General features: G+C 29.2%; 2 protein-coding genes and 1 long non-coding RNA gene across 3 annotated transcripts; 1 reads left to right on the top strand and 2 right to left on the bottom strand.

The window, feature by feature from the left end:
* Positions 1-4,729: 4,729 nt before the first annotated feature.
* On the bottom strand, positions 4,730-10,167 carry LOC107448631 (leucine-rich PPR motif-containing protein, mitochondrial). Its single transcript, XM_016063898.4, has one exon. The coding sequence runs from the start codon at positions 10,053-10,055 to the stop codon at positions 6,084-6,086; it is 3,972 nt and encodes a 1,323-aa protein (XP_015919384.1). The 5' UTR covers positions 10,056-10,167; the 3' UTR covers positions 4,730-6,083.
* A 155-nt stretch (positions 10,168-10,322) lies between these two features.
* LOC139425896 (uncharacterized) lies at positions 10,323-15,715 on the top strand. The gene is made up of 2 exons (XR_011636984.1): positions 10,323-11,286; positions 13,939-15,715. It is a non-coding gene; the product is annotated as an uncharacterized lncRNA (long non-coding RNA).
* A 3,927-nt stretch (positions 15,716-19,642) lies between these two features.
* LOC122270755 (dermonecrotic toxin LspiSicTox-betaIE1ii-like) lies at positions 19,643-23,723 on the bottom strand. The gene is made up of 2 exons (XM_071181757.1): positions 23,667-23,723; positions 19,643-20,101 (listed from the first exon to the last, which is right to left on the bottom strand). The coding sequence occupies exons 1-2, from the start codon at positions 23,721-23,723 to the stop codon at positions 19,643-19,645; spliced, it is 516 nt and encodes a 171-aa protein (XP_071037858.1).
* Between the last annotated feature and the right edge of the window lie 1,514 nt (positions 23,724-25,237).

Here is a 25,237-nt window from a genome sequence, read left to right as displayed (position 1 = left end):
TCCACCACGCCCCTAAATAAATAAGATTATATCATCGTTTAAACATGACATATTCTTTAATAACAGAAAAATTCAAAACATTTTCTAAAAATTTATTATTCAAATAACAATACTTAAGAATAAATTTACACAAAATTACTAGCAAAGAAAATGTTAAAAAAACAAAGGAATAATAATAAAATATTAAAAAAAATCAGATTTCTTACCATTAGTTAACACAATTATTATGAAAATGCATCATCCAGATCAGCAAAGTTTGTAAAAAAAAAGCTATTTAGTAAATCATGAAATCCTAAAACTGAAAAGTTAAAATAAATAGAAGCTGAACGTAACAAATTAATGGCAAAAGTATAAATAATGTGCAGTTACTAAGCATCACAAAATAAAATAAAACAAATAAAACAGAAATAAATAAATGAAGCAATATGGAAAAAAAGCATAAATAAAATTTAAAATGTTACTCTTAGCATTCTTAATGTTAGGAATGAAATTATTTTAACACATAATTTTATACATATATATAAAAAAAATTAATAACGCATAATTTTATAAGCATGTTAAAAAGAAATGTATGATTTTTATTTTTTACACCAAGAGGATAATAATATAAAAATTAAGCGGCTTTTTTAAGAAAAAAATATAAACAAACAATAGAGTAAATTGTAAAGAAATGTTACATTACTTGACTACAGCTTTAGCAACTTTGGATTTCTTACTGCTCTCAACGATTTCAAACAGAAAACTGAGGGAAACACCTAAACAAGTGATATGAATTAAATATTAAATTACTATTTATTTTTAATAAACAATACAACACTAAATTACAAAAAGGAAATTGACACAATTACATGGTAATGAACTAAAAAAAAAAAAAAAACTAAACACATTACTTGGTGAGTAGAACGTTTGATAAAATTAGAGCTAAGCAAGCAAAGTAACTGTTTTTAAATAGTATTTTGTATATCAATATTAAATGGTGTAATAGCTAAATTAAAAACAAAAAACTTGTCAAAATATTTTTAATAATCCACATTATTTTACGATTGAGATTTGAACAAATTCTTCAAATAGTTGTTCTATAAAGTACGATTGCGCTTGATTAAAGATAAACTAGATCAGTGATTCTCAACCACTGTGCCGCGGCACTTTTGTGTGCCGCCAAATTCTTAAAATGTGCCGCCAAATATTAGAAATGATACAGTAAAAATTATAATGCTTTTTTAATTACGAGTAAAGTTTAAATTAAAGAAAAGTGTATATTATAATTTTTCCACTCTTTAACCGCGGGAACATCTTTGTCAGCGATTGTCTTGTCTCTGACAATCTTAAAATAAGAAGGAAGTGTTTAAATTGTCGTTGACAATTTTAAAAAATGTTGAAATAAGTAGGAAATTTAATGATCATTAAAATTATTAATTATCAAAGGAAAGCAAAGCTAAATATTAACTTTCAAACTTAAATAAAGGCTAATCATTAAAGTAAGCTATGCAATTAAAAGTTGTAAAAAAAAACTAACAAAAAATAAGCTAACAATTAATAATCAGCAAAAACACTAGTTGACAAGAGTTAATAATCAGCAAAAAAAGGAGCTATAGAAAACAAGCGAACAATTAATAACTAGCAAAAAACATAAATAACTGTTATTAACTAATAAAAAATTAGTCGAAAGAAATAATTAATCCCTTAATAAATGTGCTTTTGTAGTACTTCATTTCACATTCAAAATTATTATCACAAACTATTTAACACAGTGTATTATAGTTAAGTAAATAACTTTTAAACTAATTTTTTTCATTGTGTGCCGTCAAATTTCGAAATCGTTAAAAGTGTGCCGTCACAAAAAAAAGGTTGAGAATCACTGAACTAGATTATTCACTTATGGAAAATTATTTGATCCAGTAAGATTATGGAGTAACAATAACTAAGCTAAAATATTTTAAAATAATAAGTGCAGCTAATAAAATGTTCGTTATGATGACAATAAGCTGAGAATTTCACTATAATTAATGGGATAAGTTCAAAGTATCTTAAATTAATGCGAACGCTCTCTTTATAACAACTTTATAATGTAAAAATAATCTATAAATCAATGTTTCAATAATGATATTTAAATTTTCGATAATTACTAACACATTAGTAGTAAAAAACATTTTCGCCCTCTTCTATGATTAAGCATGATTGTAGGACAATATAATTTTCAAATCCAAATAAAGACTAAAATCTCAACCGCGTCTAAAGATGATCTAAAAAGCTTCTAGTTTCAGGTTGCAATTTTGATTGATTGATTGTTGTTAGATAGAACAGCTGCCTATTTCTGCAAAACTGAAGTATTGCTTAGAAAACCTGTGTTCCCATGTTTAATTCTCTATGTTTGTTAACGCCACTTGAAACATTTGTTCCATGTTAAACCTTCCCTCTCTTTTATTCTCTGAGACAAATTTCCTTTTTAATGCGAGATTTATAATAAATTACAGCAAAATGAGACTGAAATTCTGATTTTTTTTCAATCATACAGTAATAAATTTTTCCACTTAAAACAAATTTGTTATAAAAATAGTGACGTAGCGATAACGTAATAAAATATAATTTACTGATGCTTGGTTGAAAAACATTGATTAAAATTTGTCTTATTGGATTTTAGAAACATATTTTATTCGCTTTCAATTCCGGAACCTACGAGTTTCTCTGTTATCCATCAGGATTTAAAAATGTTACCACCATCCCATTAGATTATTTATTATTCGGGCTGATTTGTCCTTGCAAAAAATGATGCTTGGTGGTATGCAATTGTAGGTCATTAATTTCAATAGCTTTATCAAAATAATCAAAAGCTTTTTTACAATCAAACGAATCACTATTATAGAGAGCTAATTCAAAAATCAATGTGATTGCATGTAAATTTTCAGTGGGTTTCTAATAAAATTCTTACCAACTAAATGAGTTTATATGCTTTCGATCTCGCTCGCCTCATTAATGATTTGCAGTCATAAACGGAATCCTAAAAAAGGAAAACAAGGAGAGAAAAAATAGACTATGTTGAAAACAGGAGTAATAAGCAGTTAGTCACATATTTTAGTATAAATCTGAGTGTCTGATCCAATTCTAATTGTGAAATTTTTATCTTGTTAAATTAAGTTTTTTACATCACTTATTTTTCATGAGAATTATTCTTTAAATATGAATTTTTTAATATACTGAATTGAAATAGCAAATAAATAGAATCTTATTTTTTTGTATTTATAGATTTGTTAAAACGACAAAACTTTATTTCTCGACCTTCGTCGATAGATTTTTCCTTTCAGTTCCACGACAACCTGGTAGTTTGATTCCTTTTTTAAGAATTTAAGATTTAAACTGTAAATCATGGTAACATTTTAGATGCTAATCCTATTTTAGATCACTGTCCTAATTTCACCAGTAACCTATTATAGTAGCTCTATAGCCACATTTATAATCTATATAATTATTTGTTCCTTTCAGCAACAATCTATACTTGGCGTAAGCACTTTAATATACATTTCAAACTCACTAAACCTTTCCTTTAAAAATAAGTGTAGTAGAACTTTATTAGTTTTCCTCTGATTGAAACACATTATTCAATAAAAATAAGTATATTCTTTGAAAAAAGGGAATGCATATTTTCCATAGCTTTTCTTCATCCAAGTCTTCACTGCATACGATTGATCTGCACTCATATAGATATGTTTACAAACTACAAGCAAATCGCTCTCATTTCCGAATGATAGCCTGAGCAAAACAGAGGCAATATGATTGATTCTTTAAACTACACAGGGAAAATATAAGTTTTTAGCCAAAATATATAGAATAAAGACAAATTTCATGTCCCTTAATTTATTAAATTTTTTTAATAATTTTGCTCTTAATTATTTTCTAACAATACCATTCTATAATAAAAAAGCAATTTATAATTATTTTTATCATCAAAATGTAAATGTTTTTAAATTAAAGGAAATACTTTTATGTCCCTTAATTTATTTATGAGTTATTGACAATGCAGACAACTTGGAAAGTGAAAAAATTGATGATTTACCAAACGCATAAACAACAAGCATTCTAAAACTTAATGAAATATAACAAATTTTCAGTATTATCTGTTTGCTTATATTGCGTTTTCAAAGCAAAGTATGATCATCCTTGATATCTTAGATTTATGAGTGAGATTCAAATTTTTCATGTTATTATTAACATTTTAATCAGATCATTTAGCATGAATTCCACTTAATTATTAAAAATAATTAAATAAAAAAGTGAACAAGTTGCCTTCATAAATGTTCTTGCCCATGCTGGTTGAACAAAGATTTGAACTTATTTGAATAAAATAAATTACATGCAATTATTTGTTCTGGGAAACGCACTTTCTCGATCAGGCAATAAATTCATGGGAATAAATGGATCAATATGATTAAGTTTAAATGATATTAAAAAAATTTTTTAAAAAACTAAATTTATGTTAAAACATAAAAAATTTTTGGAATCTTTATTGAATAAATTACAATTTTGATGGAACAACTTATTTATTGTAAACAATTAGTTATCAAAAAATGATTAAAAGAAATTAACAAGGTTGGTGAGCAAAGCTCTGAGCATCCTAATAAATATATATTAATTAATTACTACTTAAAAATATTTTTAGCAGAGACTTATCATTCGTTATAAGATAAAATTAACTGTTTACATGTATATAAATGACATTGAAAACATAAACAAATAATTATAAATCTTTTTAATTTAAAACTTTTTAATGACAGATATACAAAATAAATCAATGATAAAGATATCTCATTTGATTAATATTACAGTTGTTCCCACTTAAGATGCATATCGGATAACTCGGTTATATGAATAAAATTTAAAGAACTAAGGCAAAACAATGTTAAATTCTATCGTTTAAACGATTATTTACAGTTGCAGTCCTCGTTTAATTGAGCAAAGAGGAATTTTTTTTATCACCAACTGGACACAAACAGCTCCAATCATAAATGATCTTTAAAATAGTGTGGATTCTCCTTTCACTCTTCCCCATAGGAATTTTTTCGTAGTAACAATTCTAAGAACGCTTCTAAGAGAAAGTGATTCTTTACATTTTGAAGTGAAAGTTTCTTTAAGAAGCATCTATCTTCACCATCTTAGGCTTTAAGTAAAATTTTTAATACGTGTTTTCTTGATATTTTTTGTATTTAACAAACTTTTAATGCAATAGTATTGTTAGATAGCACAATACCTTTAAAAAAAGTAGAAAATAGAATTGTCACTTATTAGATTAGAAAAAATAGTGTTTGATAGTTTTAGAAATTCTATGATATTTTTCTGAAAACTTTATTGCAATAAATTAATGCAATTTATGGCTTTGAGTAAGTAATTTTAACTTACACGTTTCTCAAATTTTAGATTTTATAAAATCTAATTTTATTACAATTCAAGCTGACGAAAGCCAATTTGGACAATGCTAAAAAATTCCTTTACTGTTAATTCCATAAAAACAAAGATACTAAAAAATCAAGTAACTGTATACTATTTAATTACCTATCAAAAACTGTTGATTTTAAAATTGTATTGGCATAATTTTGTCACAAAAAATTAATAGAGAATCTAAAATACTGGACAATTTATATTTCAAATTATGATTGGGTGACGGCCTTATATTTTACATTTATCGAAAGATACTGCAAAATAGAGTAAACATCCATTACCAGTTCATTTGTAAAAATTAAATAAAGAGGATTAAAAGCATATTTAGAAGCCTCCCGTCTCCACCACTTTCAGAGTAGACTTCGGTCCAGAGATGAAGGGCTTGTTAAGTGGGGTTGACTATACATGTTTACGTAAGTTTAAAGTGACTTTTTCACAGTAAATTAGAGGTGTCAAAATGTTTCAGCAACAAAAATAAATTGATAATAGTTTATAAATCTTATGCACTCAAAACTGCTATTTACAATTGCTAAGTTAAGCAACCTAAACATGCCTACTGAAAAGCTTTATAAAGCTTTTAAATAAAACGAAGTGGTAACTTAACAATTGAATAACTATAATAAAAAGTATAAAATGTTCATTACAGTCATAAGTTATGAGTCATTACTAACATCAAGACTAAAAGGAACAGGTTTACTTTCTCGTTCGAGAGAACTTTTTAAAGTTGATAATGTGGACTGATAATGTTTCTCCAGATTCACATTTTTCGATTTAGCATCCATAACTAGGTTAACTGCTTCATCATGCATCTGCTTTAAAACAAGTAAATCAAGCAGCATACCATAGGCTCTTTCTTTAACACGATCTTTATAATCACGGCATGAAACAAATTCGACATATCTCTTTCCCAATTCAATGTTCTCTCCTTCTTGAACACGTCGGAAAATAACAGCATCAACCTTATCCACTGGAATAGGGGTAACTTTACTGATTTCGTATGCTTTCTCATACTGCTCAGAACTGAAATAATGAGACCACACAACAGTAAGAGGAAGATCAAAACTACTAGTATTTAAATAACTTTTGGCTAATTCAACAACTCTATCTTCAAGATGTGGAAATTTTAATAACTCATGAAAGGCAGTGATGGAAAATAGCCTGTTCTTTTTATTCGAACGAGCTTCTAGTTCGGAGAGTAAATCTTCAGGTCGGTTGCTCTTCAAGTAAGCTCGAGCAAGAAAAGAATTGAAAAAACTTTTTTTAAGAGCGAAGTCAGGAAAAATACTGGCAAGGGATATCATAGCTTCAACATTTCCCTCATTAGAGTATTTTTCCAACAAAGGCTTAAAGATTTCCCCTGAATTTTCTATGATGTAACTCATGGCTTGAATATTACCTGCTAAATTATTCAAAGAGTTATTTTTGTTAACTAACTCAATAAAATTAGACATATCTTGAAATGGGATGCTTCGAATATATCCCTTTCTCATAATTTTAAGCTCTTTTAAAGCTTGCTCTCCATCTCCTTGAAGCACAAAATTCAAAAAGGATAATGTTTCATTACTACTTGATACAGTATTGCTCAATAGTGAGTCATTAGCTCCCTTGTTATTACTTGATACAATGTTAGCCCCACTGCTATTGTTGTCTAGGATATCTGGGAAATGCAAAGGTTTTTTGTTACGTGTGCATAAAAGATTAATCAGTTGTTTGTATTCATCGCTTGGTGCAATGTTTTCCTTTCTCATGTTATCTAAGGTTTCAGAACATTTTTCATACTGGTTTTTTTTGCAATAATTAGCTATAAGGAGATGATATAGTACTTCCCTACTTTCATGCTTCAAATTCGAAGTAACACCCAAAAGGTTCTCTAATGCAGTAATTTTATTTTCAGAAACATATCCCTTCGCAATTTCTTCTAAAAATCTATAGTTAATATCTCGACCTAGACTTTGAAATATTTTAGTAGCTTCTTGGAGCCTATCTAAATCTAAGAAAGCTAAAGCAAGTTTATGAAGTACTTGTGAGTTTCCTTCGACTTTAGATGCTAAGTCAATAACTGCTTGAAGTTTCAAACGATCATCGGCCAAAATTAGCTTCTTCATAAACATGTTTTGACAAGGGGAGCAGTTATAGTTTACAACACAATTTTCAAACTCTTTCAACGAATTTTCAAAATCTCCCTTGTACAAATTAATTTTCACAACAGGCTCCATTATCACTTCCTTCAAATAAGAAAAATCTGGACGATTTATCACAGAATCTCGCACTGTTTTAGCTAAATCAATGTTGCCAGTTTGAACTATGTTATTTAGGAACCTTCGAAAACTTCTCAACAATGCGTCAGCGTCAGAAAAGCTATTGACTTCTTGACATTCATTCTTAATGATGGCAATAGCTTCATCATTATTTGAATATTTCAACAACAGTCTAGCATAATCAATAAGTTTTGGTGTGTCTATCTTGAAAGTTGGATATAGTTCTTTAATCTTTTGTAAGCATTTCTTTGCTTCTTCAAGATTACCCATTTCACACTCAAGAAAGAATATTTGAGCAAATGCTGTAGGAGGTAGGATAAAATTTTGTTCATTAAGTTTACTTTGAATGTTTTTGACTCTTTCAATATCACGTTTTTTAACATGACGAATAAGCAAGCCTGTTAATGCCTTTTGCTTATTAGCAGTTGATGATGTATTTATCAGTTCCTCCTCTTCTTCAATAGACATTTCTTTCATCGGCCGACTTTTTAAACCTTGGTCTTTTATCTTAGGAAGGTGATTCAAAAGATCAGGGGCACTCCTTTGAATATTCTTTCTGCAAATTTCTAAACTTCTACTATCGTAGTTGCAATCCACACCAACGTAAGATTTGTGGAATACATCAAAAATTTTAGGGCTTGTTTGAAGAAATAGAGCAAGCTGTTGGCCTCTCAGTGTAATTACATCTTGACCAGGCAAACCAAGGTTTTCCATAATGTACTTCAGGACTTGGAAATAGGTAGTTGGATTTTTAACAAATCTATTGTAAAGTGACAAAAAGTGTGAAAAATTAAAATACATGTTGACTCTAACAGAAAAATTTTCAATTAAATACGAAGCATGATTGATTTCACCTTCTGATACATAATATTCAAATAGTGGATCAATAAGGCCTGAAACACTATGACCACATTCCTCGATTTTGGAAATTAATTGCTGAGGACTTTCCTTACCAATAGCAGGTAAAATATGTTCTCTATAAGTAATATAATCTAAAGGAACACCAAGTACAGCCATTGATTTCATTACTTTCCACATACCTTCAACATTGTATTTATTAGCAATAAAAAGAGGTCTGAAATTACGTGTTCTGACTGGTATACCTCTTTGTTGCATTTCAGTGAAAAAGGCAATTGCATGATCTGGCTTTCCACTGTCGACAGATGCCTTTGCGCCATTGGTAAAAATGAAATTGTTATAGCCACTATTGTATATTTCAGTACAATAACCAATCACTTTTTCAATCGGTGTTTCAGCTTTTATTAATATTTTTAAAAAGTTATTAGTAGCAGTGCCATATTCTGTACTCGAAATTTCCATGATCAATTTGAAGGCAACATCGTCTAAACCTTTATATATTAGATCCGCTGCAGTGTTTATAAGATCTTGACGCCATTCATAAATATCACCCATTTTCATCAGCATCTTATCAATAAATTCACTGTTATTGCTAGAAGCTGCCGATAACAAAATTTGAAGATAATCAGAATTTTCAAAATATATTCCCAAAGATTCTGCCTCAATTAATACTTTTTCTACTTCATTTAACTTTCCCATTTCAGCAAAACAGCAAGCTAATGTAGTATAAGTACGAGAAGACGGCGAAATATTAGAACTTCTCATAACTTCCATGATATCTCTAGCTCCATCCAAATCACCTATTTTCATGTGACCTTTAATGAGAGAATTAAACACAGATTCATTGACAGGAATATTTTTTTCTTTCAAAAACTCCAATATCTCGTTAGCCCCATTTATATTACCATCACAGCAATACTTTTCAATAAGATAACAATAAGTTTCTACATTTGGTTCAACATTTTGATGTTCCATCGATATTAATATGTCTGAAGGTGAGAAGTTTTCATTCGAATCAAGATATACCTTCAAAAGAGCATTGAAATGTCGAATGTCTAACTTAACACCAAGTGTTTTTAATTTCTTCCATATTTTGTTTACTATATCCACTCTCTTATCCGGGGATTCGAGTCGTAACAGTCCACAGCAACGAAGTAAGTATAGACTTTGACTTTCAGTTGCAAAACCAGTATTTTCAATAGTTTGAAAAACACTGTGTACACTTTCTATAATGGTACGCCCGGTTCTTCTTACAGCAAAATCAATATCTTTCAAAGCTTTGTCAATATCTTCATGACCTGCAGTTGACAAACCATTAAATTTGTTATTATTGTCAAAACCATTAGGTGCATAGTTTGTCTTGATGTTATAAGCTGCGGTAGCGTACAGTTTATTTTGAGTAGACCGGCTAATACCAACATTTGTATATCTAGAACGAAAACTCTGATTGCAGCTTATTAGTCTTAAAAGATTTACCACCTTAAAGTTTTTACGTAAAAGTAATGCCATTTTCGATAAATTTCCCAATTCTATTTAATTTATAGAACTTTTCTGGTGCAACACCTTCACGTGTTTACATTTACTTTCGTTAGCGATCGATCGACGTTCAATGTTAAATGATTGATTGATTGAAATGAAAGTTGAAGTTTTGAATTTTAATAATATGTTTGGGTGTTGTACATGCCGCTTAATATTAACATCTTATGGGTTGACAATGATGATTTTAAAGAAACAGAAATAAAGTGTCATACACCATATTCTGTAAACAAAGTCTGTTTTTGTGTTTCGTGAATTTTTTCCAATTTTTAGAAATATATCTATGAAATTTTTAAGTTTACAATGGTTCAATTAATTGTATTTAAAAGAAATTTATACCTATTCAATTACACTTTTTGCTACATTTATTGTATTCAATATATGAATTTAAATGAAAATTATCGATTTTAACGATGCTAACTATTTGTATTACATTTAAAATTATACTAATTTATTTTCTTACTAATTTTCCTGTGTTAGAGAGGGATATAATTTTGGGGTTAGAGTGTATAACAAAGTGTTCCTTGTATTAGGCACAGTAGTTTGATCTTTTACTGTATATAAAATCTTCCATTTTCCTATTTTTAAAGCGATTTCTAATTATTAGAAAATCTCTGTTTAGCCATTTTCGCTGTTTTCTGTCAAAAACAAAAAAATATTAAAATAAGAAGCTTATCCTTTTATTTTTCTAACTTACTCTAATTAAAAAAAGTGCACTACAATTTTCATTTTTTTATTAACAAATTTTAATTTTGTTAGACAAAAATTTTTTTTTTTGAAACTTGTTTTCCTCTTAAGAGAAATTCCTCTTGTTTTTAGTGATGAAATCATTGGAAAGTCATGATGTGAGAGTTTTGTTCTCCCTATCTCTTTTTATTCCATATTTATGAGATATCTTTATTATTTTATATTTTTTCTATTTATGATCTTTCTACTTGTTTTTGATATCATACTTTCTCAGACTTAGAATGGAGAAATTTTATGCGCCAGCATTTTTAACATGCTTCAACAGTTTTTTTTATCCTGTATTACTGCAACTTTTTACGAAATTCTTTTTAAGTCATTTAACACCTGTTTACTGTTAAATTTTGATATTTATAAATTAATATCAATTTTAAATAAATATGGGAGCAGACATGTTAAGATTGACAAAAGTTTGTAGTTGTAGCAAGTTTCTGAAGCAGTTGTAGCTAAGTACATTAGGGTAAAATGCAACAATGTTATTGTATTGATGAAACAAAATTAAAAAAGTATTCAAAAATATATGGTTTATCTATGTGTCTTAAAATTTGTAATTATTTTCAATATTAATTATGTTGAAACTTAGTTTATCTTGTTGATTGTGGATACATTTTCTGTTTTTTATTTAAACTTTAATCGGCTGGCTGTTTTTTAAAATATGTTTAAATATTTTCACCTTTTTTTAGTTTATTTATTCATTTTTAATTAGTTAATTTTTTCATTTTTTAACAAATGGTGAAAAAAGTTTTTCTGGGTATGTTGTTATAAGACACTAATCATTATAGAGATTACTGGATTGCTGCTTTGGAACAATCTGAATGGCTAAAGTGAAGATCCGTCAACCTTTCTTCCTCACATCTCGAATAAATTTAGCTATTACTCTTAGCATTAAAATCTAGGAACATGACTTGATTCTTAAAACAATAATTTTACTCCTTGCCTGTTTATTAACATTTCCCATTACATGTGAAAATATTGAACATAGTAGTTATTTTGTTTAAAATTTATTGTTATTATTTTTTAAATAATCTATTTCTAACATTTTGATGATAATAACAAAAAATGTCAAAAAGGAAATTCTTCTCTCTCCCTTTAAGTCACATTTTTATCAAATATATTCCACAAGCAAGGGTTAAAATTGTCAAATTATTATAGTTATTTGAGCAACCCAAACTTATCAGGTTTCTGAACTTTATCATTTGCAATCCTTTTATAAATTTATAGTTTTAAATATTGAAGTAAACTTTGTCTCATTTCTATAAAAAATCTTGTTTAAGTTTTAAATAGGTAACTGTTCTGCTATAGATATTTGGTACTTATCTGTATCAGAGGTTGCCAAGTTTTTAAAGTATTAAGAATTAGGAGACCTTTAACTGAGCTAAATTAATTATCTTAATAATGTGTTTATACCAACCTAGTGCCTGCTGTGTAGATTTTTTTTCTCTTGAATTGTTATGTTTTCTATATATTTTATTTAATTTGTGTGAATTAAAAAAATTGTAAAAATTAATGCTGTAATTAATGAAAAGTAATAAAAATCAATGTTGTAATTAATTAATGGTAATAAAAATTAATGTTGACAGGATTAATGAAGTAATATGCTATGATGGTGAAGCTCTACGTTTTTTTTAAATGTTTTTGTCTGATACGCATCTAACAGACAACTACTAATTTCTTTCTGCCGAAGACCAGGTGCAATAATTTCCAAGTTAATAATATAAGTTTTGCTTTTGTTTTAAATCTATACATCGAGTCATTTTTTAGTATATTGTATATTGCCTTGTTGTTACACACATATTTTATTGTTAACTTTTCCTTTGGCAATTCTAAGATTTGTAATTCATCTAAAAAAACTTTATATGCTTATTTTTTATTCAGCAATAAATGTTTAAAACTGAAACTGATATCATTTTATAAAATATCTTTGATTAAAATTTTTTTTAATATTATAAATAAACTTTTATTTAATATTGGTAGATTTCGAAGAAAAACTGGTATCTTGTACTCCTCAAAAACTCACCATATTTACTGCTAAACATTTTACACCACATACTATGCATTGTTATAACCTTGTGTAGTTTTTTGTGATAGGTAAATATAAGAAAAAATACTAAATACCTAGTTAACTTCTTACTTACTTACAAATATTGTATTATAAGTCTAAATAAATGAAATTTTGGAGTCTTAGTTTTATTTAGTATACTGTATTAATAGTTCTTAACTTTAATGAAAATTAGGATTACATTATTATTGAATCTAATGCTGTGTTTTATGTGTGTGTTAAATCCAATACCTGCTTTTGTCATTAAGTTATCAAATATTTTTTACATTATATTAAAATTATAGTACTGCATTTATTAAACTTATATAATTTATTATATACAATATTTTTTATACAAATAATTAGACTTGCTTACATATTGAAATGTGCTTTTATTATAAGATGTGCTTTCTATATTAAATTTTAAATTGTTGATTTTTGTTATTTCACTCTCTCTCTCTCTCTGTTTTTTACCTTTTCTCTTTTTATTTATTTATTTTTTATTTTATTTAATTTTTTTTAATGAATTTTCATTTCTTCTAAATCTTTGAAAAGTCAGTTAATATAGAAAAATTAAAAGAAATTCTGTGTTTTGTTTTTTTCTTTCTTCCCAAAAGTAAAAATTATTAGACAGCTAAATGATTTCATTTTAAAAATGTGTATGAAACCAGCAGAATAATTTTAAATTAGTTTAAAAATCTTAGTTCATATTATGTTTTAATTTACAATTACATTCTGATATATTTAGGTTATTCTGAATAGTAGTCATTGAAATCATTTTGCTGAACAAAGATTTAAAAAATCATCTTAAATATAAGGCTTTTTTTTAAAATCTGTGTCTTAAATGATAGAATGATATTATAGGTATTCTAGAACTATTAGCTAAAAAATAAATATTATTTTATGCTAAGAGATTAATTTAGCATGAAATTTTTGTTGTTGTTTCTTTTATGCTTGCTTTAGAATTAATTGACTTTTTTTTATTTTTTTAAACTGACTTTATAGATGAACCTTATTTTTCATTCAATGTGATCAATCCTGTAATTATATGACTATTATTTTATATTTTTTCAGATAATGACCATTTTTGTCGTTTCTGTGGAAAGGGATTCACTCATTACAGAACCCTCAGGGAACACTTATTCACTCATTATGGACATGCATTTCCGTGTCCGACTTGTTCAAAAACTTTTAAAGCCAAACGGCTTCTAAAGCAACACCAGAAAATGCATTCAGAAGACTCTCAAGAGTGCAGATTATGTGGTGAATTATTCAGGTGGAGATCTACTTTGCTAAGGCATGTTAAAAGAATGCATCAGTAGTTCTCTAAGCATCACTCCCATTTAAACCCTTTGATAATTTGAATGGTTAGTTTGAATCTTTTATTAAAATACATATTAATATTAGGTTTATCAATTGTCTTTTATAGCCAGTTCTGTATTTTGAATTTTATTGTTTTATAATTTTATTTTTATTATTTTTTTTCTTTCAGAAATAATATTTCTATATATTATAATATAGTAGAGTGACGATTATCCAAACACTGATTTATTGGATTGTCCAATTATCCGGATTGGTCAAGGACAATATAATATTTCAAACCTTCTCCAAAATTCTTTTTTTACTAAACAACTAGCGAAAATACTTTTTTACGAAAGGGGTAAAAATAATTTGCCTTCTTTTGCCCCTTATTGACCTTGAAAAGAAGCTCTCTTTTCCAAAAATTAGAAAAAGGAAGGAAATTTTTTTTTTTGAAATGCTCTCTCTCTTAGTTTTAAAACCCATTTTGTCAATTAATTTTGTAAAAAAAAAAGTTTAATATTTTAAACACCCCATTTTTAGCATGCTATAATAGGCATTACTCTAATTGCCAGTCCTAAGCCTGGAAAAAGTGTCAAAAGGAGTTGCTTAGCTCGTAGTCATTTAAAAAAAAAGTTGGTTGTTTATCTTTATTTTTTATTAATCCGATCGAATTTTGTCCTGATTGATCCAAATAATCGACGCTGTGCTGTATATTCATACTTAAAATCGGTCTAAACTAGATTCTTAAACCCTATCTCATAATGTGTTTTGTTAATACAAAATTATGATCTAATACAAATTTTTAGTTTTTGTTGATTTTTTTCCTTTTTTTTTTGCATATTGATTATTTTTGTTAATAGACTTAGTTTAAACTCTGTGATCATTTGAAACTTTACGAATTTTAAATTTTTATTCTAGTCTTTTACATGATTAAATATTAAGTTGTTTTATAATTCTGTCTGATGCTTATTGATTGAGTTTCAAGCATTTTGAATTGAGTTTTAATTATATAATTTAGAATGACAATTATTTTTTGCTTTAGTTTAAATTATGTTCACTGTTTCTTCAATCCAAATAATTTACACTAATAACAAATATATTGAATGAAAAATTAATCCAGTATAATTAAATCAATGCAACATGGAAATAAATATTCCAACATTGAAAAAATATTATTGACACCTAGAAAATATTAATTGCATTAATTATTTGCTGTATTAATCACTTCAAAAAAACTACTGAGTTTGCTTTTGTTTATATTCAGAAACAAAGCAGAAATATTATATTTATATTAGGTTTGAGAAGCAAAGTTATTTAAGTTAAAATTTACCTTGTTTAAGTATAAATTAAAATATGTTGCAAAATATATCAATTATAGTTTTATGTACCAACCATATACTTTTTAAAGTTCAAACTAAAATGCAACTGTACATTTCGCTTTAGTTAATACAGTTTCAATTTTTACTATCATAGATTGGAATAAAAGTTAGATAAAAATTATTTGTACCTATATAATTTTTGTTAATAAATTTTCTTATGTTGTTAGTCATTTTCGTCATGTCAATTAAGAGTTGTATTGTTTAAAAATGTTTCTTTCCTTCCAAGTGGGAGTCAGGAAAAGAAAAACACACTGAATAATTTTATTTTTATAATGATTGCATTTTATCATGCTATTTTGATACTTGTGAATGATATCAGTTTGGGTAAGTCAATCAGGTTCAACACAAATGTGTGACGTCGCTTACAGGTATCCAATTAAACATGATTTGTTGTTGTTGTCAGCCATTAAGGCAGAGAGGGTGCGATCTATGACCCCGAATTCGACTTCTGCCACACCCATATGTCTCACGAGTTTTATAGGGTGGACCCATTCACTCGTCCACAGATCGTAATTTTGACGTGAGCCAAACAACGATCAATCTCCAATTCAGTACCCCCAAAGGTTTAATTTTTTTTATTGAAACATAGAGGAACTGTTACCCGATAAATTTAACGTGCACCAGTCACCATTTACTACTTTGGCCGGTTGGATTCGAACTCCCATTCACACTAACATGAGTCCAGCACCATGCCAACCAGGTGCTGGTTGGCATGGCTGTCCCGTCCTCATTAAATATGATTTGAATCACTAGATTAGGCTTTCACGTATTCTTCTTCTCGAGTTCCAAGTACATAATTAAGTGTTGCTCTTAATGGATCGAAGTGTTGATCTCAAACATGTTAATTAATTTGTGCTAATTTTTATTAGATTATAAATAACCTAATTCTGAGACTAAACATACCTTAGCCCAACAGATTTGCACATTTGACCATCATAATAGATGCAGTCTGGAAAATATGCTCCCCATAATATAGTCAGAACAGGGATCGATATTTTTATCTCCTTTATTTAACTTTTTGCTTATATCCTTATATATCATGAACGTATTAAGCAAATTAAAAACTTTTTATATGAGCCTCATTTATCCAAAGATAATACCTTCTTACAATAATTTTAAAAATGTTCTTTTTTCTCACACTACACAAATAATTAAGAGAGGATTAAAGCAATCGATGTTATTCATAAGGGTGGACTAAAAACTCGTATGTTGGTTTGTAGTCTGTGATTGGTTGGTAGCCAAAGTTCTCTATAAAGAAAAATTGAATAAAAATTTCCTTATAGACTTAACATGGAGTAATTAACAATACATCTTTATTTGGTGAAAAATATTCTTTCATCTTGCTTTTAAAGTTCGCCTTAACTATTCAAAGTATCACAAAAAATAACCATACATTCTTAGAAACAATTAGTTTTTAAAATCTATGATAGATAGCTGTATTTCGCACTTTTATTTAGTTACTTATGCTATTATACTTCAAATAAACTTCTAATTTTTTAATAAATTTAAAATTTGCAGACGATTTTTTAGGTTACGAAATCAGACACGCAAAAACTTACACCTTCTGGCTAAAATGACCTTTTTTTTTTAGATTTTGATTTTGATCCATAATCGAGAAAATAGGATTCTGAATAATTGTAGGCTTTAATTGTAAGTTTTGCATATTTCCCCATACCTCTAGAAGTTCCTAAACGAATTTTAAAAAAAATTTCCTTCTTATTTGCAAAACTTATTTATTCAAAGATAAATCCATGTTAAAAATAATTTGTCATAATTACTTATTATGGTACCGATAATGGTCGTAAGTTTTTGAACTAAAAAGTACTCTAAATTTTTCATCATTTTATGCAATGTAATTTTAAATGTTAAATTAGAAATTTGAATAGAATCAGTCAATTAGTTGTTGAGAAATGGAAATTTTAAAATTATGACTTTTTGAAATTTTATTGCCCAAAAATCATTTTCCATATTTAACTCAAGTTTTGTTTCTCTTTATTAAGAGCCGCCAAGCTGTGTGGGGTGTTCAACTTCGTGTTTTATTTTATTTTACTAAGCAAAACCAAAAGACTTGAAATTACTAAGGGGTGTAAATAATGTATAGAAAATAAGTTGAAATTAAAAAAAAAAATTTAAAATTTGATAATTAATTCGAGAATTATTAACTGTTTAACTTGTAGTAAAAAATGCTGTGTGGGCTTCTCTGCAACTCACGGAAATGCTACTGTAGAGTTGAAATTTTAATTTGACATGTTAAGAGGACCATTTTCTATTTATGAACCTAACCAGAGTTTTTTCCAAAATTCCAATTTGAGCGAAAGTTATAACAATTTTAAGTGGTTTTTCAGTGAATTTCCCCCACTTATTTTGTTTTAAATAATGAATATTTATCTAATGTTGTAAAAAAAAAATGATCGCTTTAGAGCTCTTTCGTTTATCCATTCTCGTTTGAGTTATTGTTGAAAGTAACAAAAAGAGGAAGATGGAGGCGTTAAATATTGCAATATCTTAACATTCATTATTAAATTATTAAAAATACAAAATATTTAATTTAAGAAAAGTGAAAACCATTTCCCATACGTTTGTTAATCATTAAACTCAATTTTTTGGCCGGGATAGCCTGGTCGGTAGGACGTCGGGCACATGTCCGAGAGTTCGTGGTTTCGAACCCTGCCGGCCGAAGTCTCCCCGTGTAGTAAAGTGACTGATGCACGTTAAATCTGTCGAGTCTCAAAAGTCCTCCATGTTCCCATAAATCAATACCTCTGGGGGTACTGGATTGGAGATAGATCGTTCTCTGATTCAGGTCAAAATTGCGATCTGTGGATGAATGAATGGATGTAAGAATGGGTCCGCCCTATAAGCGGGTGCGACGTATGCTGAAGCAGAAGTCGAATTCTTGGCCATAGATGGCGCCACTGAAAAACAAAAAACACACTGCCTTAAATTTGCTCGGTTTCACTAAGCAGGCTTGCCCGTGTGGCAAGGGGCATTAGAAACAACAGCAACTCATTTTTTTTCTCCATAAAATTTGATACATGGGAATAAGTGGGTGAGTTCTGTGACTTGAAGCCAAAAGTGAATAAAGTTCGGTTGAAAATTATAAAAATTGGCTACACAGCTAATTTTTCGAACAATCTAGTTCATAAATGTTGTATTAATGTCATAATATTTTGTATGAAATTAGTTGTTTCTTATTATTTTAAATATTTCTGTAGTAAAAAGAAATTAAAACAGTAAATACTTAAAAATGTAACCAAAAAAATTTTATGTTTTAGCACATAAAGACCATTTCCACTGCACAGGTTCAACCAAAAATTGCGCCAATCAGAGTCTGAATTTTCCAATGCACATTTCATATAAAAGTTGTAATTAAAAAAAATCTTATTTGATAACTCTTTTTGCTTTTTGAACATAAAAAAGGAGTTGAAGGTATCTTCACTCAATGACGTTTAAAAAAAACTAAAACATTTTATAAACTTTTGTATGTATAGCAACAATAGTGACGATTCGGTGCGCGTGCTCTTCTGGCTCCATTTCACACTACTTGCCCAATATGTATCAAACTTGTATGAGTATTAAAACAGTAAACAACTTAAAACAAGGTATGTATACGATGGTTCATAAAATAAATAAAACGTGTTACAAAATGTTTATGTATTCTGGTGGATCTATATGCTCATGTGGTCCCGCACTGAATTGTTCCCAGCAGAACACCGAAGTCAAGCATCACTGGCAGCCGTCAGTAAGCGGGTGGGTGACCACTTCGATCAGCCTGCGTAGGGGCCCTCGTTAAACCGTTCTACCGTAAAGTGCTCGACTTCGCGCTCAGGTCATTAAGCTACCAAAGCAGGGGAGCCATCCCCTCTTGCAGAGGATCGAAATTGCGATGGCATGTCTTCGGATCATCCTCAAGGATGTTTCCGAGACCGTCGCCAATAGCCCATTGTGTAGCTCTAGCTCTACGTAAATAAAAAGTACCAAGTATGCTCATGGTAGTAAGTGATTACTTCTGGAATTTTTATTCGTGCAAATGGCTTTTATTTTTTCAATAATACGATAATATAAAATGGTCTATTATTAAATGATTTACATGTATATTATCCTTTAAACTTCTCGAAAGGAGAATCAGACTTGATCGCAACTCGGAACTTCTTTTTATATTTCCCTTCTTTGAGCACTTTGAGTACTTTTTTAGGAAAATTTGTTATAAAACCATCCACTTCCAAATCCAAAGAATTTCTCACCATGGATTTCTTATCTACGGTCCAATCATAAACTTTTTTAATAAATCCACCAGTGTTCCGAACTTTTAATGCTTCCTTTAGACGAGTATTCGGATAGAAAGTTTTGAGGCAGTTTAAAATGCCATCTCCCATCCAGATATTTTCCAGATTCAGTTCCTTGAAAAATTCGCCAATCGCAGAGATATTTCCTAATCCCCCATCATAGCCGACATCTTTGAAACGCGATTCTTGTTTTCGATCTTTGAATTCTTGGATAAATCCTTTAATTGCATCTTCTTGATCAGGTAAATTAAAATTCAACACAACTTTCACCTATATTTAGACATTAAAAAAAATTTTTTGAAAAATATTTTTTTAAAAATTTAGTTATTTTTTAAGGACGATGTTTTTAATATTCAATGTAAACAACAATCTCGTGCTGTTGACCTGATTTAAGACCTGTTTACACAGTCCAAGTTCTGGAATCCGAGAAATTGGATGATTCGTCCATACTATCCAACTTTTTGAATGTCGCTGATTGGTGAGAAGAAAAACATGCGCATTTATCATGTTCAACACTATAAAATCAAACTTTCATGAATTTAAAATTACTGAATAAATTCAAATTAAATCATAATAACCCAAATACAATTACAACAGATTAATTTATTTGGCGTAATATATATGAAAACAGACAACAAAATGATATAATCTGATGCCTGCTTGTTGACTTCACAAAACTTAAGAAGCTGATTGGTTAAGGGAGGAAAAACTTGGATGGAAAGTAGAACATGCTCTACTATCGTCCAAGGACTTGGATGATCGTTTACACCAGGGCTGTCCAACTGGCGGTGCGGCCTGCCAACTTCTTATTCAGATTGCAGGGCTGATTGTGCTCCGGAAAAAATCCGGATTTCCGGATTTTTCGCTAACCGTGATCCGGAAGTTTCCGGATATCGAAGGTTCAGACATTTCAAAAAATCATTGATTACAAAAGTTTCCGGAAATCAAATTTTCAAAGGTTAATTTTTCATTCAAAGGTTTTAAAGGTTTCAATTTTCAAATCTTAAAAAACACAGTTTATATTATTTGTAAGGGAGAGCCAGATACTTTATAAGCTTATATTCAAGATTAATATTCATTTTTTTATCAGTAAATAGTTATTATAATCATAAACTCAAGAAAGAAAGACATGTTTCTAAATTTCAATTACTTCTCCAGGTCCACATAGGTATGTGTAAAGTTTTAAATATATTTTAAGTTAACTTAGAAATATTGAGAAAAAGGAAAAAACCTTGTTTAAATTTTTTTCGATTGAAAATTTTTTCTTTTTTACGCAAGAAATTTTCCGGAATTTTGACTTGAGCTCACAATCACCCCTGAGGCTGATCGGCCTCTGTTTTCTCATTAAAATGTAAGCAAATTGTTTTATAATCCTTCTGTTCCATTGTTTTATAATTAATAATTCAACTATTAATTGTTATTGTATAAGAGTTTAATTGTTCAACTTTTTCAAACTGCGGCCCGCCAGGTGATCAGTGACCGGAATTTTGGTCCGTGGGCTCTTTGCAGTTGGACAGCCCTGTTTTACACGATCCAAGCTCGAAGCAAAACAAGTTTCCATCAATTTCAATCAATCTTCGTCCTAGAACTTGGATTGTAAAAAACAGGCCTTTACCTCAGGTAAGAAAGTATACAGCTGCTTACTACAACTTATTTTTCGAGGCGATTTTTATTTTGCAATTTTCTGACAGATAATTTTGCTTCTGAGCTCAAATCTGCTCTATTTCATAAGATATTGATATTAAGTATTTCTGGTGAGTTTAAAAGTGGAAATTTATTTTAGTTATTTATAGATATATTGTTAAAAGAGATGATGGGTGGATTTCGGAAGAACTCGTTTTTTTTCTTTTTCTTTCTTGCTGTCTTGATTTGGACTCTTTTTATTGGTTATTTGTTTATTTCTGTTTGTTCTTGTTACAAGCCAAGCACCATCATACGTTAGTGTTTTTACGAGACTAAGTTCATTTCAGAAATATTCTTTTGGTTTAAATTTTGAAATTGGTATATTTGTGACAAGGTAGTGAGTGTTTTATAGCGATTCTGTTTTTAAAATGTTATGTTTTCAAATGTTGAGCTACACTGCAAGAGCTACTTCGAGTTTTAGACGTAGAACTCATTGTAAACACGAATGATAAATCAGGTAACAAACACTTGTGTGCAAAAAATGCTACTCAAAGTCTTAAAATACGCAGTGAGCTTGTGAGCCAAATGGCCTCAAAATACACTTTAAGCAGAAACCCGGAAATATGGGCTATAAAGACTGTGCAGCACCATTTAGTGTAGAAAACGCTACCCACAGTCGGCATTTTATACATAATTTAAAAATTGAACGTTGTATTTTTATTACACCCCTTGTAATTAAAATTGGCATCTCAAGGTCACATTTTGTATCTTCATCGCCTTGACATTCGGTAACTACTCTTTTCACACAATAATTAAGGAGTATCAGTAACTCATACCTGTATATTATTATAATAATAATAACGTACTGGCGTGGCAGAGAAAGCGTAGTTTTTGGTACTATAAATAGTAAGAGTATTTTATCGCGAAAGCATTAAGTGCGAATGTACAGTGTGCAAAATGAAAAACAGAACTCCCGAAATAACTTTTGAACTAATGATCGGATTTTCACGTACTAAGACTCGATCTTAATGGTTCGTTGGCTTAATCTGAAATTTATGAGTGCAGACGATAGTGTAAGTTACGAAATCAGACTCAAAAATACATACTTTCTACGTATTAACATACATTTTTATCGACGAATTCGGATTCTTGACCTTTAAAATGTGGGAGGAAGCCGCAATCTGTATGATTCGTATAGTTTGGACCCCTCAATGTTAATTTTACTTTTTGCGTATTTTTTCATATCTTGAGATCTTTTTAAGTGTATTGAAAAATTTTTGAACATAAAACTCATTTATCTAAATATAACTCCATACAAAAAGTAATTTTTAACAATTATTTTTTAATATTTCATTCAACAATAATCTAAAAACAATTTCAATAATAAGGCATACAAATATTTAAATAATTTAAAAGCACTAAATTTTAAATAAGTACGAAATTTTAACGCAATCGGTTAAATAGTTTCTGAGTTATCAAATTTTTACATAGTTTCATATTTAAAATTCGATTTTTTTTATCGACCAAATTCGATCAAATTTTATATTTTGGCCACTTAAAATTACGTTCTTTAAAATGATGTAAAAATTTGCATACATTACTGTTAAAAAAAATCTTCGGTTATTATTACGAATAATACGAAACACACAGAAATATTATCAAACATTATTTTGTGCGTGAAATTATTTTTAGATAAAAAAAGGATTTTATAATTGTGTGAAAAAATATTTTTCGTTTTGTTTCAAACGTTCTCGAGACATGGCGAAATTAGTAAAAAGTAAAATTTACATTAAGGGGTCCAAACTTTCGATCGTCCTCTTGGCCAAACTATTGAGACCTTATTTCTCAGATTGCGGCTTCTCCCTCCCCCCCATATTTTAAAGCTAAAAAACCCTAATCCGCAAAAAAAAATATGTTTATTCAGAGAAAGTATGTTTTGTGTTTAATTTCGTATAGTTTTATTTTATAGTTATTATATATAAATATATATATACACCGAAGAGCCATTACATTATGACCACCCTCCATCTATAACAATGGGCTCGCCCAGGTTTTCATGGTTTCTCGCCCAGGAACAATGTTTTCATGGGGCACATTAGGACCCATAATCCTCATAGAACAATCCCTGACGTCTGTAAGCTACTTGAACATAGTTGCAGACCAGGTTCACCCATCCATGACAACAGCTTTTCCTGCGGGGGATGGTGTTTACCAACAGGATAATGCACCATGTCATAAGGGTCGAATCGTCGAGGAACATTCCAGTCATTTCTTGGCCCCAAATTCCCCTGACCTTAATCCAATAGAGCATTTGTGGTCCTACTTATAAAACCAAGTTTGTGCTGCCACGCTACCCCCTCGCAATGTGAGGGAATTGCAGGACAAGTTTGTGAGTGCTTGGTACCAGATACCTCAGACTACCTTCAGATCACCTTGTGGAATCAATGCCACGGCAGGTGCTAGCATTTTGAGGGCTAAAGGTGGTCCTACATGTTATTAGCAGGGTGGTCGTAATGTAATGGCTCTTCGGTGTATGTATCGAAGTATTTCTATATTTATTATCTTCGATATACTTCGATACTTATTTTGTATCGAAGTTGCTAGGAACGCAAAACAGAAGTATATATTACTGTTACAATAAAATACATAAACTAACAATAATTCTAAGTTGAGTAAAAGAAGTAGACTAAAAATATTTATATTTTAACAAATTTGATGTGCTATACGACTCTGAATGTAATGAACTTGACGTTAATTAACATTTTAAGTTATGTAGAGAAACTTAGCTCAACTTTAATATTTCATATCGAATTGTACTCTAATTCAAGGGCTTTGATTAAGATTAGGTCACATGTGTGGGTATTGGCTGTTTTCTTTTCTTGGAGTGAAAGCACTCAATTCTATCTGCTATTTTGAATTGTCAAAAACGGATTTTTACTGTAGTTGTCTATAGAGCTGAATTTAATTAAAATAAGCTTTAGGTTTGTACGTCTTTTTTTCGCTTTTTAAAAACCGGAAGACGATTGCTGTTATAAACCACTTGTGTCCATCTTTACATTAATTATTACAGTTTAACCAGTAGTCCCAAACTTATTTTTTATCCATTCCTCCATTTTTATCATTGCTAAAAGCTCATTCTTCTATTTAAAAAACTCAAAACATATAAGTAAATTTTGATTATTTATTAATATATGTTAGATATTATAAAGACAAAATCACATAAAATTCTTGTATACCAATGCTTTCGTAATTTTTTTATACTAACAAACCAATTATTTGAACGAAATAAATTAATACTTCAAGAATGGGATGCCTGTGATTCGTTTTCACCTGCTGATTTTTGGGTACATGGAATTGTGCTTGCAAAGGTAAAACATGCATCATTTTTAACTTCCAATCTATTCTTCGTTTTCATTTGTAAAGGAGGTGTCTTTTACGCAAAGATTATTTGGAAATGGACACAAGTGGAGCACAAATGGACACAGATGGAAACTATGTCCCATCACTTTTAGATATGACACAAATTCTGTGACTGATTTCTTTTCTTGAGGATTATTTTTCAAACCAAGAAATTAATTTTACCCCAGAACTTTTTCAAAAAAGAACTAAAAATATTTCGATCATAGAATTCAGGAAAGCATATTTTAAATTCCTTTTCTGAAGATATAAAGTAATCTGCATGCAATGGTGAAGTTTTGGAAAGGGTTCAGGGGACAAAACCCCCTACGAAATTATACATTACTAGATTGGTATATATATGTTTGTCACACGGCACGTCACAGT

This window comes from Parasteatoda tepidariorum, chromosome 6, assembly GCF_043381705.1.
Source record: "Parasteatoda tepidariorum isolate YZ-2023 chromosome 6, CAS_Ptep_4.0, whole genome shotgun sequence".
NCBI classification, from domain to species: Eukaryota; Metazoa; Arthropoda; class Arachnida; order Araneae; family Theridiidae; genus Parasteatoda; species Parasteatoda tepidariorum.
The sequence above is the reverse complement of the archived record's forward strand: the minus strand, read 5'-3'. Positions and strand labels throughout refer to the sequence as shown.